At 37.2% G+C, this 12,138-nt stretch overlaps 2 protein-coding genes across 3 annotated transcripts; one reads left to right on the top strand and one right to left on the bottom strand.

Moving 5' to 3' along the window:
• Positions 1 to 742: 742 nt before the first annotated feature.
• On the bottom strand, positions 743 to 5,003 carry LOC111197139 (uncharacterized). Its single transcript, XM_049470770.1, has 3 exons — positions 4,302 to 5,003; positions 3,771 to 3,872; positions 743 to 3,432 (listed from the first exon to the last, which is right to left on the bottom strand). The coding sequence occupies exons 1-3, from the start codon at positions 4,830 to 4,832 to the stop codon at positions 1,288 to 1,290; spliced, it is 2,778 nt and encodes a 925-aa protein (XP_049326727.1). The 5' UTR covers positions 4,833 to 5,003; the 3' UTR covers positions 743 to 1,287.
• Positions 4,373 to 11,643, top strand: LOC111196661 (uncharacterized). 2 transcript variants are annotated; one of them, XM_049470772.1, is made up of 9 exons: positions 4,373 to 4,456; positions 5,587 to 5,676; positions 6,187 to 6,311; positions 6,544 to 6,990; positions 7,408 to 7,639; positions 7,718 to 7,977; positions 8,079 to 8,226; positions 8,573 to 8,682; positions 10,724 to 11,643. In XM_049470772.1, exons 2-9 carry the CDS (start codon positions 5,628 to 5,630, stop codon positions 11,033 to 11,035), a joined length of 1,683 nt encoding a protein of 560 aa, XP_049326729.1. In that variant the 5' UTR covers positions 4,373 to 4,456; positions 5,587 to 5,627; the 3' UTR covers positions 11,036 to 11,643. The 2 variants fall into 2 exon arrangements, with proteins under 2 accessions (XP_049326729.1, XP_049326728.1); XM_049470771.1 differs by lacking the exon at positions 4,373 to 4,456 and adding an exon at positions 5,025 to 5,200.
• Positions 11,644 to 12,138: the final 495 nt, after the last annotated feature.

Below are 12,138 nucleotides of genomic sequence, written 5' to 3'. Positions count from 1 at the left end.
GGGGAAGCTGATTCCAACAATCCTCTGTGCAGCCTTCACCACCCTCTGCAGTGCTTTCCTGTCTGCAGCAGAGCAGCTTCCATGTCACACATTGATGCTGGAGCACACGCCGCTCTCCACCACACATCTGTAGAAGGAGGTGAGGACTGCGCTCCCGAGTCCAGCTCGTCTCAGCCTCCTGAGGAAGTAGAGCCGCTGATGTGCCTTCCTGACCAGAGTGGAAGTGTTGTTGTTCCAGGTGAGGTTGCTGCTCACCCAAGTACCTGTTGCTGTCGACCACTTCCACCACAGGGGAGGTGAGCATGCTGGCCCCTTCTGAGGTCCACAATCATCTCCTTCGTCTTCTTTGACCCTCCAGGTGGTCCACCTTCTGCCTGTAGCTTGACTCATCTCTGTTTGTGATGCATCCAACCACTGCGGTGTCGTCCGCAAACTTCACAATATGACAGCCTGGATGGAGAGGTTAGCAGTCATATGTGAGCAGTGTGAACAGGAGGGGGCTCAGCACACAGCCCTGAGGGGAGCCAGTGCTGAGGATTATGGTGGGGGAGGAGATGTTGTGAATCCTCACAGACTGCGGCCTGTTGGTCAGGAAGTCTACACTGCAAAAAATGAAATCTTAACAAGCAAAAAAATCTTGAAAATCAATAATAGTTCTTGTTTTTTTTCATTTAAGAATAATTTACTTGACAAGATTTGTATGTGTAAGAGAAATGTTCTAGTTTTCAGAAAAGTTTTCTATGATTATCTTATTAAGATTTTTTTTCCAATTATAAGGAATTCCTAAAATGAAATAAGAAATTTTACTGTTATTACTGAAAGTGTCTGAGGCCCTCCGCTATAAAATAAGAAATTCAAGAAAACTTTACTTAATTTAAGAATACAATGTTCTTAAAACGTGTATGAGACGAAAAATACAAGACTTAAGTTTTAACATATTTTCCAATAAAAACTAAAGACAATATTTGACTGAAAAGTATTTTATTATTTTGTTTGCAATTGGGGCAGAGTGCATAGCTTCTATAAAAAAACAGAGCAAATAACATTAGTACAACAGGGTAAAAACATTCTATAAACACATGTCTTATCTTCAGAACATTTTAAAATGTATATGTTTATTACAAACATTGACCAGCCACTTCATATGCCTGAGCACATACAGGCATTCTTGACATAATAAAAAATCAAAAGCATAAATCAAAGAATGCAACAGGACAGAACAGTTACTCTATTTCAAAAACTCAATTGTTCCCTTAATTTGTTTCTCATAACTTAATTGCTTCTATACTATTCAGTAGTGCATCTGTGTAAGCCAATTACATCACCGAGATAATATTTCAGAGGAACGTAAGTGTGGTTCTTAAAGCTAATGGTGTAATAAGATGTGTAGTCAACAATCTTATCAGCATCAACAAACTCAGTAGCCTGAGCAAGATTTGGTACTTCAATTTCATAGCAAAGAAAACCACGATTGTAAGCTACAGTGTCATACACTTGACATTCAAAGCAATACAATGAAGAATCTGCAATGAATATGTCTTTTATAAGTCCAAATACAGGGGAACCTTCAACTTCATTAATAATAATCACTGACTTCTGGCAGACAAACTTATTGCCATTCAGCTCGAGCCATTTTACAGACACAATATGGTGCACCTTTTCTACACCCAAAAAATCCTTCAGTTTACCCTGTACATATTGTGCATCTCTCACACAAGACACTGGTCCCATTACCACCTCTTTTGAAAAAATTGGGTGGTCCATGCTGCTGACATTTTGACAGCTTTCATACATCTGGTTGTGCTTTACTAGAGACTTGCATACATTCTTGAAATTTAATTTTGATGACCACTGTTTGAAAAAGCAGTGTTTGGATTCAAATCTCATGCACATATGTCTCACCATTGGACCTAAAGCTTTAATCTGTGCTGGAATGTGAATCAGATAATGCTGCTTTGGTGTTATTTTGTTCTCAGGAAACAATTGCTTCATGTTAACTAAGTGCTGATTGATAAGTGATTTGAGGTTTGATATGGTTGCAAGAGAAATTACTGGTGCAAACAACATTTGTACTATTTGTATTAATTCAGTAAGAGCTTCAGTGTATTCACTTCTTTCACAACTGTCCAATACAAATGGTAAAATCTTGAGGAGGACAAGCATTTGACCAGAAGATTGCTTCAATTTGTTGTCATTTGATGACAGTGTTGTAACAGTTATGGGACATGGCTTGTCTCTGACATCAACTGAGTACGGATATCCTAGTACAGCACTATTGAATGTGTCTAGGTCAAGCTGTCCTGACAGGACCAGATGTTTCAACACACTTTTTATTTCTAGTGGAGCTACTCCTTCAAGTATTACATGCATGATATCTTGCGGAGTTTGCTTAATTAGATCAAATGATGGAAAGTCTACTAATTTGCTTTTCCTGTTAATTCCGTATGTGGTTTTCAAACTGTTTCTTAGGAAATCCGTAGAGGCTCTCTCAATTTCATTACACTGTCTGATGTGCCAACCTAATGTCCGTTGAACAAAGCTGTCCTCATCAAAGTAAATCTGCATGTCTTCAAAACTGCACTCGCAATGTCTACATTTGCAGAATGAAAATCCAACTCCCTCTTTAAACCCTGTAACCTCATGCTGAGCCAAGGTGTCACCGCAAAAAGAGACTAATGCTCCATATACAACTCTCTCACCCGCCACTGTTTTGATCCTCACACCATTGTACAGCAAATTCAGATCTTCTTGTATTCTATTCAGTATCACATCAATGCTACACTGAGCAATATCAGTTGCTTTTGCAATAGCAAGTAAACGGATAGCAGCCAGCTTAGACCTATATTTAGGATGTATGTTCCCTAAAGTGTAATACACCATTAGAAGTTTGTTTTTTGAGGCATGTGACCCCAGAGGATTACACAGTTCTATTTCGTCAGTATACAGTATCAGCTGTAGGGCATTGGGTCTAACAGAGAACAATGGATGCGATTTCAAAATATCACCATCAATTATGTCCTTTAAAAATCCAGCCCTGCATGTCTCTACACCTTTGTCAAACATGGATAGAACAACAGGATGTGAAAGTAACTGTTCCAAACTTTTGATCAAAGGTATGTAGTAAATGCACTCAGATCTAACAGCAAGAGCACGAGCGGGTCCTTGTCCTTTATAGCATGCAGACTGGGCAATCTCAATTTCTTGTGCTTCCACTACCCCAAACAGCTCCTTGACAGCTGAGTCTTGCATATATGTAGTTGAAACTCTGGCAAATGGGTCTTCAAAATTATTAAAAATGTCCAATGACTCACTAAGCAGCTGATCTGTAGCTTCTGGATGTCTCTGAAATACCCGTGTCATCTGATTCCTCAAAGTGTCCAGCAGTGAAGCTTGGTAGTTCTGCACTCCAGCTACAATATCATTGACTGCACTCTGGGAGAAAGCAAAAAGGCCTTATTCATTAACAGTATCTTTACCTTATTCAAGTTATGCAGTACCTGTATTAATCAGTCCATAATGTAACTGCATGATTTCTTCATTTTGTTTATGTAATGCTTGACATTAACCACACAACATAATTTAGTTGGTTCAGAAAAACAGTATGGTTGGTACCTTTCAACATAATAGCAATCATTAATTCAGTCTACCTAATAGCTTAAACACACATCTTTTCACACTTATTACTGCATAATTATAACAAATTAACAGCAATCGCCTGACAAGAGCCAGTTGCAGTGTGTACATACAGTATAAACAACATATTAACTTACCTGTGATAGATGGTGTTTCTCTCTTGCAGAAAGCACAAAGGCAGTGGCATGTTTCTTCAGTAGATCCACATTAGTATCTTCATGTATAGCACTTTCTCCTAGCTAGAAATAAAAACAGACATTATTTAATCATCTTTAATATTTAATAAATAACACATTTATTTGATATCAACATCTTAATTATTTCACGAGGACACAGGTGGGATTCGAATATATGTTGAATACGGCAGTTAAATCCACTTTAACAAGGAAAAATATTAACTGATACAGGAGTGATTAAACTTGCGCACCCCACAAACAGTCGGATAAACGCCTGAATGAAGTACTCTGAAAGAACAGTGAGTCGATTCCAAGCACGCCAACGTGCAGTCATTGGTTGAGTCGACACCGACTCATTAAAGAATCGACTCAATAGCAAATAAGCAGACTGGTGGAGACAGCTGAAAGTTACGGGCGAATTTTTAACTTAGACAAAATTAACAAATAAGCTGCACCGGTACTCTGCTAGCTAAAAAAATGTCTGTAACTTACTTGTGAAGATTCAGGTAATGCTTCGTCCTGTTCCTCCTGGACTGTAAGCGTTGCGTCTTCAGTAGAAGCTGGCGGAGCGCCATCCGGGGCTGGAGCGGCGTGACCTCGGCCATGTTCAGCGGTCGAGCGGCCAGCATCACTAACAACACATCCAGGTATGCTTGCTGTGGTGGGTTCGCGTGCCTCAAGTGCTGACTGAATGCTAGGTACATCAAAATTCTCGAAACATCTTTCCCTCGGTTGCATTGGAACATATCTAGATGTACACGGCCCCGCACTGTCCTCCGTGGCTTTATCCGCCGTTCGGTCTCCACTGTGCCTCATACATTTGCGGCTGAGAAGATGCGAGGCATGGCTCCGTCTGACGTGGTAGTAAAAAGAGTTGTACACTCTGTATTCCTGAGTGCAGCCGTCAATGCCACAGATGACACGGAAATTCGGACTACGGCTGTGTACGGTATTAATGTGGTTCAGCAATGCTCTTAATGTCACTGCCACAAAAAGGCAGCAGATGAAGCAGCGCCAAATCATTTTACTGTGTAAATACAACCCTCATAACACAACCCTCGACCCCACAGCAGACCGCGAAAAGGATTGTTGTAGTGGCGGAAGGTTACATCAGTAGGAAAGAGTGGTACGTTGTAAACCGTATAAAGTATGTAACGTTAATGTTTTAAGTGGATACAACAAAAAACAAGGGCTTTAGTTTCTAATACTACTATAATTGGCTTATGTTTTATTTTAAATAAATAATACATTTTATAGCCAATTATTTTAACAGCGGATGTAGACACGACGGACGTAGTACTGCGGATAAGTAGCGCCCTTCGTCCTCCGAGAAAGCGGGAACCTCAGTTAACAGACGGGTTCGGAGGGTAATGCTAACTTAAAGTTCTAAGGTACAGTATATAGCTACATTAGTTAATTATATTAGCTTCTATGATGTAACCAAAAAGCACTGTTACTTTAATAGTATATTTATTTTTACATTTGCGGTAAACTAGATGCATCCAGCTTAAGTGCTTACCTCACTCAGCCAGCTAGCCGTTAGCTAGCTTGATTAGCTAGTAGTTAGCTAACGTTACCTAATGTTTAGTGTACCGTTAGCTAACCGCTAGCTTAGCTAGCTAGATTAGCTAGTAGTTACCTATGTTTTTTTCTGTGTACCGTTAGCTATGAAAATAGCTAGCGTTGGCTAACTAGTTAGTTAACCTAGCTCTCCTAGCTCTGCTAACGCTATCTTTGTGAGCCAGCTAGCTAAAAAAGAATCTGACTTTTTTGCTAGGACACCCTTGGGGACAGTAGTTATCTGGATACATCTCCCAGATGTCAGTGATGGAAAAACTGGACGCAGTGTCAGCGGCTACTTTGCAAGGTAAAATATAATTAACATTAAGTTAAATTGCATGTGCTGCTGCCCATGTGTGGTGGTAAATAACTGTGGTACATGCTTTTTCATATTTAAAGTTGTGCAGGGGTGTAACTTATATCATATTTTTCTTACTAATACTCACAGTAAGCTTATTTTTGCATGCATATTGTTTTCCTCTCCCATAATTAATATTAATTAGAATGTATGCATTATATAGTATGATTTATCTAAAAGCATATAGTATGATGTATCTAAAATAATTATATTAAGACCCCAAAAGATAAAACTTGGGAATTAGGCTTATATATGAATCCTGTACTGAGTTTTATCTTTATTTATTATTATTATTATTATTATTATTATTATTATTATTTATTATTATTTATTATTATTTTTTTTTAATCTGTTGATGCACATTCTGTAGCGCTGCAAGTAATACACATGTAAAAAATTATATTCAGGGGATTTTAATGGTAAGTTTAAAAATATATTTTTTTATATTTTTGTTTTTAGCTGCAAACATCAGTGAAGCCTTGTTACCAACTCTGTCCCGTGAAGATATCCGTGATCTTTTCCCTGGACCTGAACATTTTCTTAGGAGAAAAGCAATATGGAACCTGTTTCACACAGATCAAGAGGTAAACAGTAATTTAAGTCAGCCTACACTGCACATCATCATCAGGATTCAATCAGTTGTAACAAATAATTTTAAACAAAATCATAATTATTCCAATACATAATCTTCTCTTAATTGTTTCATCACTGTGTGATGTGAAGTTTACAGCTATAGTAACTTGTGATTACCAGCCAAGTAATGCTGCTAATGTTTTAGTTTATGAATTGTAATATTAGCTAAATGTTTATTGGCAGGGGCAGCAGACAGCATCTCCTAATCAAGAGAATGGTTCGAATGGCAGAGGGCTGGCCACTGTACAAGTCAACCCCTGTGTTTCAGAAACTCCTCGGTCCAGTGATCCTACACCTCCCCAACCTGATGTGCAAGAGACATTGGGCTCTCAGAGAACCCTTCAGCTCCCCAACCCTGAGTATGTTGTGTATACTGACAGTGAGCTGGAACATTTTAGAAAGCAGTATTTTGAAATGCAGCGTGTTGGCCAAGAACGTGGATGCACTCTTTCAAAAGAACTTCGCTGCCGATTAGTGAGGAACACGGTGACCAACATGGTGTCCATCATCAGAGCAACTACTACTGAATTCATGTATCCATCCAAAAATGATGTCCAGGCTATGGCAAAGCGGCTTGTGGAGTATTATCCAATGCTTCGTGATAACTCTGTGAACTGCAAACACACTTGGGTAAGTGTTTGTTCCATTTGTGAATCACCTTTTCATTAATGTCTCAAAAGCCATTTTTAAGTTTCAGTGATCAAAGACACAGTACACCATCCGTGATTGTTAATGAAAACTTCTATAAATTCTATTTATATAGATTAAAGATACATATTTTGAATAGGTTCTGGGCAATAAGGTAAAAATCTGTGTAATTTCAGTGTAATTTAATTCTGCTGTCATGAAGTATTCCATCGTGCTGGCTAAATTATTGATTAATTGTATAGCTTTTTTTTTTTAAACACAATTTGTACTAGTTAGGATCTAGAATTCATGATATACAAAATAAGTGTCCCAAGATTAAAACAAATTGTGCAGTCTAAATGTTTAGTTGTAAATAGTAAAATTAAATGAGTGCATTACTTCAATGTCTTTCACATACAGGAATTGCTTTTCAAACAATTACTGAAAAGACTCCACAACATAAAGACACCAAAAAAGCGACAGGGACCTACACCACAAAGACGGAGGAAACGAAGACGGCTGAATTTTGAGTGTGCTGATGGTGATTCAAGCACATCCATCTCAGAGTCACCAGGAAGCACGGCATCAACTGTAATCTTAGACAGAACAAGAAGCAGCGCATCATCTTTGGATGGCATGAATTCACCTGCTGGTAAGTGTGATGTGTTATATATTTTTTATTATAGATTGTATTTGAACAAAAAACTGACTCCTTTGTTTTTAAAAACAGAAATTGTTGACCAGAGTGGAAAAGCTGCTGAAGATCTAGGAGTTCATTCTGGCACTGATAGTCAGCAAAGTCAAGCAAGGCATTACCGTACCCTGCAAGAGATGTATAAAAGGCAGAAACCTAACAAGGAGGCAGTTGCCCAGCTGCTTGACCTTGAGTTTGATGCTCGCAGAGCCTTCATCAACTCTGACACTTTGAGAGACCAGGACAGACCAGCTAACATACTGCAAGCATACCCCTGTTTCAGAGAAGTAGATCATGTAAGCAAATGTATTTATTTGTTGTATGCACCTAACTAGAATTTGAACATGTTGTGCTAAATCTTTCTGTGTGTGTTTGTGTTCTTGTTTATTTGGAACAGGTTATGGATGAACTTCGCCGCATTCTTGACAGATCTAACCCTGACTTTATTGCTGACCTGAAGACCCGCTGGGAGAGCTTTTATGGCAAAGCTCAGTTCTATGGAGTTTTTAAAAAGGTTCTGAGACCACCAACAACACAAGACAAAGGTAAGAAACCTTTCAGGAAATTCCAACCGCTTAAAACACTTAAGCTTATACATCATGAGCTGCAGAGCTTCATGTTGCTAGAAATGAAAACAGATCCAGAACTGTGTTGTGCTACTCCAGAACATATTAGGCATCCACTATCCTACACTTGAGCTTGATGTTTAAATGAAATGATGTGCGAATATTAAGATGTAAATTCATTAATACCAATTACACACTACCCTGCTCCCCAGTTGAATTGGATCCAGCTTTTTGTGCAAAATATCACACTGATTTAAACACAAAGGAATCAAATGGCTAACACAAAAAATATACTAAACAATTCATCTACTTTTGTTTGGAACAGTGACACGCTCTGTAGCTATGATGAAGGCTCTGCCTGAGATGTTCCCTTCACCCATGGCCCTACCTAAGAAGTTGGGACATGCAAGTGAGGCAGTGGTGCATGTTCTTGAGGTAAGAAATGTATAGGAAATGGCTTAGCCCTCAAATTTGAAATGTATATGATAGGGCTGGGCGATATGGAAAAAAATCTTATCACGATTTAGTTTTTCATATCAGCCGATATCGATATGTATCACGATATAAATCAAATCACTTTCTGTTACACTTAAAGGTTTCTATTTTTACTCAGAAGTGACAGAATAAGGGAGTTATGGACAAAATCACTAGCAGGCTCAGAGCCTTGTGGACAGACACTAGGATGTTAACATCTTGCCAGGTGGGTACAGCTTTTAAATTAATTTTAAAAAGGGGACAAATATATAAACTAAAAAATATGTAAGACCCTTTACATTATATGTCTGTTTAATTTAAATTGCAATAACACTTTATTTATTTTTATAAAATTATATTTAATCAAAAGATCATTCCCCTCCCTGAATGCAGGCAACTACATAAAGCAAAATACAAGAGTATATCACAGTGTTCATTTTGACAGGTGATTTTGATACAGTCTTAGTCTTTTCACTAAAATGTATAATAGTTTTAGTTACATTTTAGTCTATCGGATATTATTAGTTTTAGTCAGATTTCAGTCTAGTTTAATTTTGGTCATATAAAAAGTATGTATTACATATGTTTTACTGTTTTTCTATTTTCTATTTGTTGTAATTTTAGATAATTTACTGCTTATGTTTTTTTTAAATAAGAGCCTTTAGTTTTTTTTTCATTTAAATTAAGCTAACATTTAAATATTTAAAAAAAAAAGTGGCCTATAATGGAGGTGGGAGGAATAAAGTCAAGTTTCTGAAATGATCCACTTCTACTGCAGTACAGATTTATACTAACATTACTGGCTTTCAGTAGACTAGACTTACATTACTTAAGTGTATTTAAAACTCCAGTTCAGTAACAGCAATGTTTAGCTCAGTTCAAATACAGCTAGACAGATTATATAATCTTCTGTATTTAGTAAAATATCCAGCATAACAGACTCTCTATCTGTTAAAAACTATAAAACACAAAGACAGAGGAGAATGCTGCCCTCAGGGTTTTCTAACAGAAACAGTGAGAGTTAGGAAAAAAGATGGAAAGTGCTTCCTTTCTGTGTGTTTATATACTAACCCCTCACTCGTGCTGAAGTTAACCTTAATTTACACGAAACGTGGATTAACACGGCTAACGTGCGTTACCCATTAGTTTATTAGAATGTAAAAAGCAGTGAAAGCATCTTAGCTAATGATGACAGATTGCACAGATCCCTTTTACACCTAAACATCGCTAACTTTAAACTGGAGACAAGCTAATCTAACTAGCAGCAAACAGAGCAGCGTTTACCTGCCTTCAGAAATCTGAACAAGCTCACCTCTCTAAATATCTTGGAGACGCATGCCTCATATTTAAAAGGTGAGTTTTCCAGTGTAGCGCCGCTGAATAGTATAAATGAAGTTTATCCAGTAAATGGGAGAGAAGGAGCCGCTATGTGAGGAGTTCAGAGTGGAGGGGCTCGGGGGGTGGGGCGGAGGGGGATGGTGGAGAGGGGAGGGGAGGGGTTGTACTGGGCTGAGCAGCAGTTCAGCGTGCTGCCTGATCTCGTGCTGCGCCTTTTCACAACGCTACTTAAACGGGAAATAGAAAATTTAGTTTATCGAATTTCTCGCCCCGACTTATCGCGATATATAGTTTCCTCGATAACTATCGATATCGTTTTATCGCCCAGCACTAGTATATGAATTCTAAGACAAAACTGAGCTAGGGAATGCCTTCTGAAATATGTTTTGCTTGTGGTCTGCAAATTATATAATAAAGATTGTCTTACATGAGTAGTGAATTAAGCCCTTGTGTGGAGGGCCATGGTTGTGTGCTCTATTCTAACAGTAAATTCCATATAAATTTAATTTCCTCATCAAGTTTCAGATTTCTCCTAAAATGTAGTTTAATTACAATTTGTGTTCTAAACTTCATAAAAATTACAAACCAAATTTAGATTCAAACTTTTGATTTAAATTAATTTTTCAGCATTATTCCATACTCATATTGATTTTCTTTGTTACAGCCCACAGAAAACCCAACCACCTACCTTCAGAGAAGACCAGTCTTCAGTCCAGTTCTGATCATTTGTGATAGCAACTGCATGCTGGCCATTGGGTCTACACCTGTGACAACTTTTCCAAAAGAAAACATTGACACAGGTGTGCTCTATCTTTTAGCATACTACTACACATTTCATCTGACCTATCCAAAGTGCATCGCAACACTCCTGTCAATACTTCAGACAGAAGTTCTGCAGGATGCCATTCATGATCGGGATGCAACTTCATCCTACAAAAAAACTTTGTCAGAGTGGAAAAAGTTCATTGGGGAGTAGTGAAAAGTGCCCTATGGCCATGCAGCAGTCGCTATCATTATCAGTAGGGGTGTAACAAATAGTGATTTGATTTATACTACTGATATCATTATTTGGTGTAGTCAGACAATTCAGTTAAATTGGGTTTATACAACCCTATCCATCCTGTGGTGCAGGATGACTTTGGTTGATGTTTGAATAAAATAACTGGTTATTTACCAAGTTTCATGTTGTACTAACAGAACTGGTTATTTACCAAGTTTCATGTTTAAGTAATATAACTGGTTATTTAACCAGTTTAAGTTTCATGTTAAAAAACTGCATTAGATACTCTAGTTCATAAAAATGCTATTTCTCTGAGGCATGTGCATAAGGAAGTTTTGATTAGTTTAACTATTAAGAATAAAACACCTTACCATGAACGTGGTTTACTTTTGTTTATCTAAGCTAAAAGAGAAATGTATCTATTTGTTTTACGTTTCATACCAAGGTTGAGTTGCCACCACCCAGCATACTTTCACACTTGTTTCTCAGTAAGTTCTATGTAGCCTCATTGGAACTATTTTTGTAAGCATGTATTTCATGTCTCTGGAAATAATAATAAATAAAAAAAAGGTGGAATGACTGGATGTGGTTGTTTTTACAATTTTTCAAGTAGAGTACAACATTATGACAAATTACTTAATATAAGAATTACAGTCTTAAATTAAGAAAAATAATTTATTAAATGATTCTTATTTTAAGATATTTAAGAGAAATAAATTATTAAAGGATTCTTATTTTAAGATATTTTTTGACCAAATGGTTTTATGAACATTACTAAAACAAGAATAATATGCTAGTTTTGGACTTTTTGGACATTTTTTATGATATTTAATCAAGCAAGTCTTGCTTAAATCTAGTCATAATGTCTTAAATTGGTTAATTATTACTGTTTTTTGAGATTACAAGATAATTTACATTGCAAGATTTTTTTTCTTGTTTCAAGAATTCTTAACAAGCTAAATTTTCTCACTATACTGGCAGATAATTTTGCTTGATTCAAGCATTGTTTTCTTATTTTGTTTTTATTTTTCTTATTTTTTGACCCTGATTTTTTGCAGTGTAGGACCCAGTTGCACAGG

The sequence above is a fragment of the Astyanax mexicanus genome, chromosome 22 (assembly GCF_023375975.1).
Source record: "Astyanax mexicanus isolate ESR-SI-001 chromosome 22, AstMex3_surface, whole genome shotgun sequence".
NCBI classification, from domain to species: Eukaryota; Metazoa; Chordata; class Actinopteri; order Characiformes; family Acestrorhamphidae; genus Astyanax; species Astyanax mexicanus.
Note: the sequence above shows the minus strand (reverse complement) of the source record. Positions and strands in the feature narration are given on the sequence as shown.

What these genes read in the sequence shown, in the direction of transcription:
- LOC111197139 (XM_049470770.1), bottom strand. Translation starts at nt 4,832, where the DNA reads ATGATTTGGCGCTGCTTCATCTGCTGCCTTTTTGTGGCAGTGACATTA. An exon ending in CATTACCTGAATCTTCACAA is followed by an intron (nt 3,873 to 4,301) that starts GTAAGTTACAGA and finishes TTTTATTTCTAG; the next exon opens with CTAGGAGAAAGTGCTATACA. An exon ending in AGAAACACCATCTATCACAG is followed by an intron (nt 3,433 to 3,770) that starts GTAAGTTAATAT and finishes GCTTTCTCCCAG; the next exon opens with AGTGCAGTCAATGATATTGT.
- LOC111196661 (XM_049470772.1), top strand. Translation starts at nt 5,628, where the DNA reads ATGTCAGTGATGGAAAAACTGGACGCAGTGTCAGCGGCTACTTTGCAA. An exon ending in TGTTTCACACAGATCAAGAG is followed by an intron (nt 6,312 to 6,543) that starts GTAAACAGTAAT and finishes GTTTATTGGCAG; the next exon opens with GGGCAGCAGACAGCATCTCC. An exon ending in TGGCATGAATTCACCTGCTG is followed by an intron (nt 7,640 to 7,717) that starts GTAAGTGTGATG and finishes TTTTAAAAACAG; the next exon opens with AAATTGTTGACCAGAGTGGA.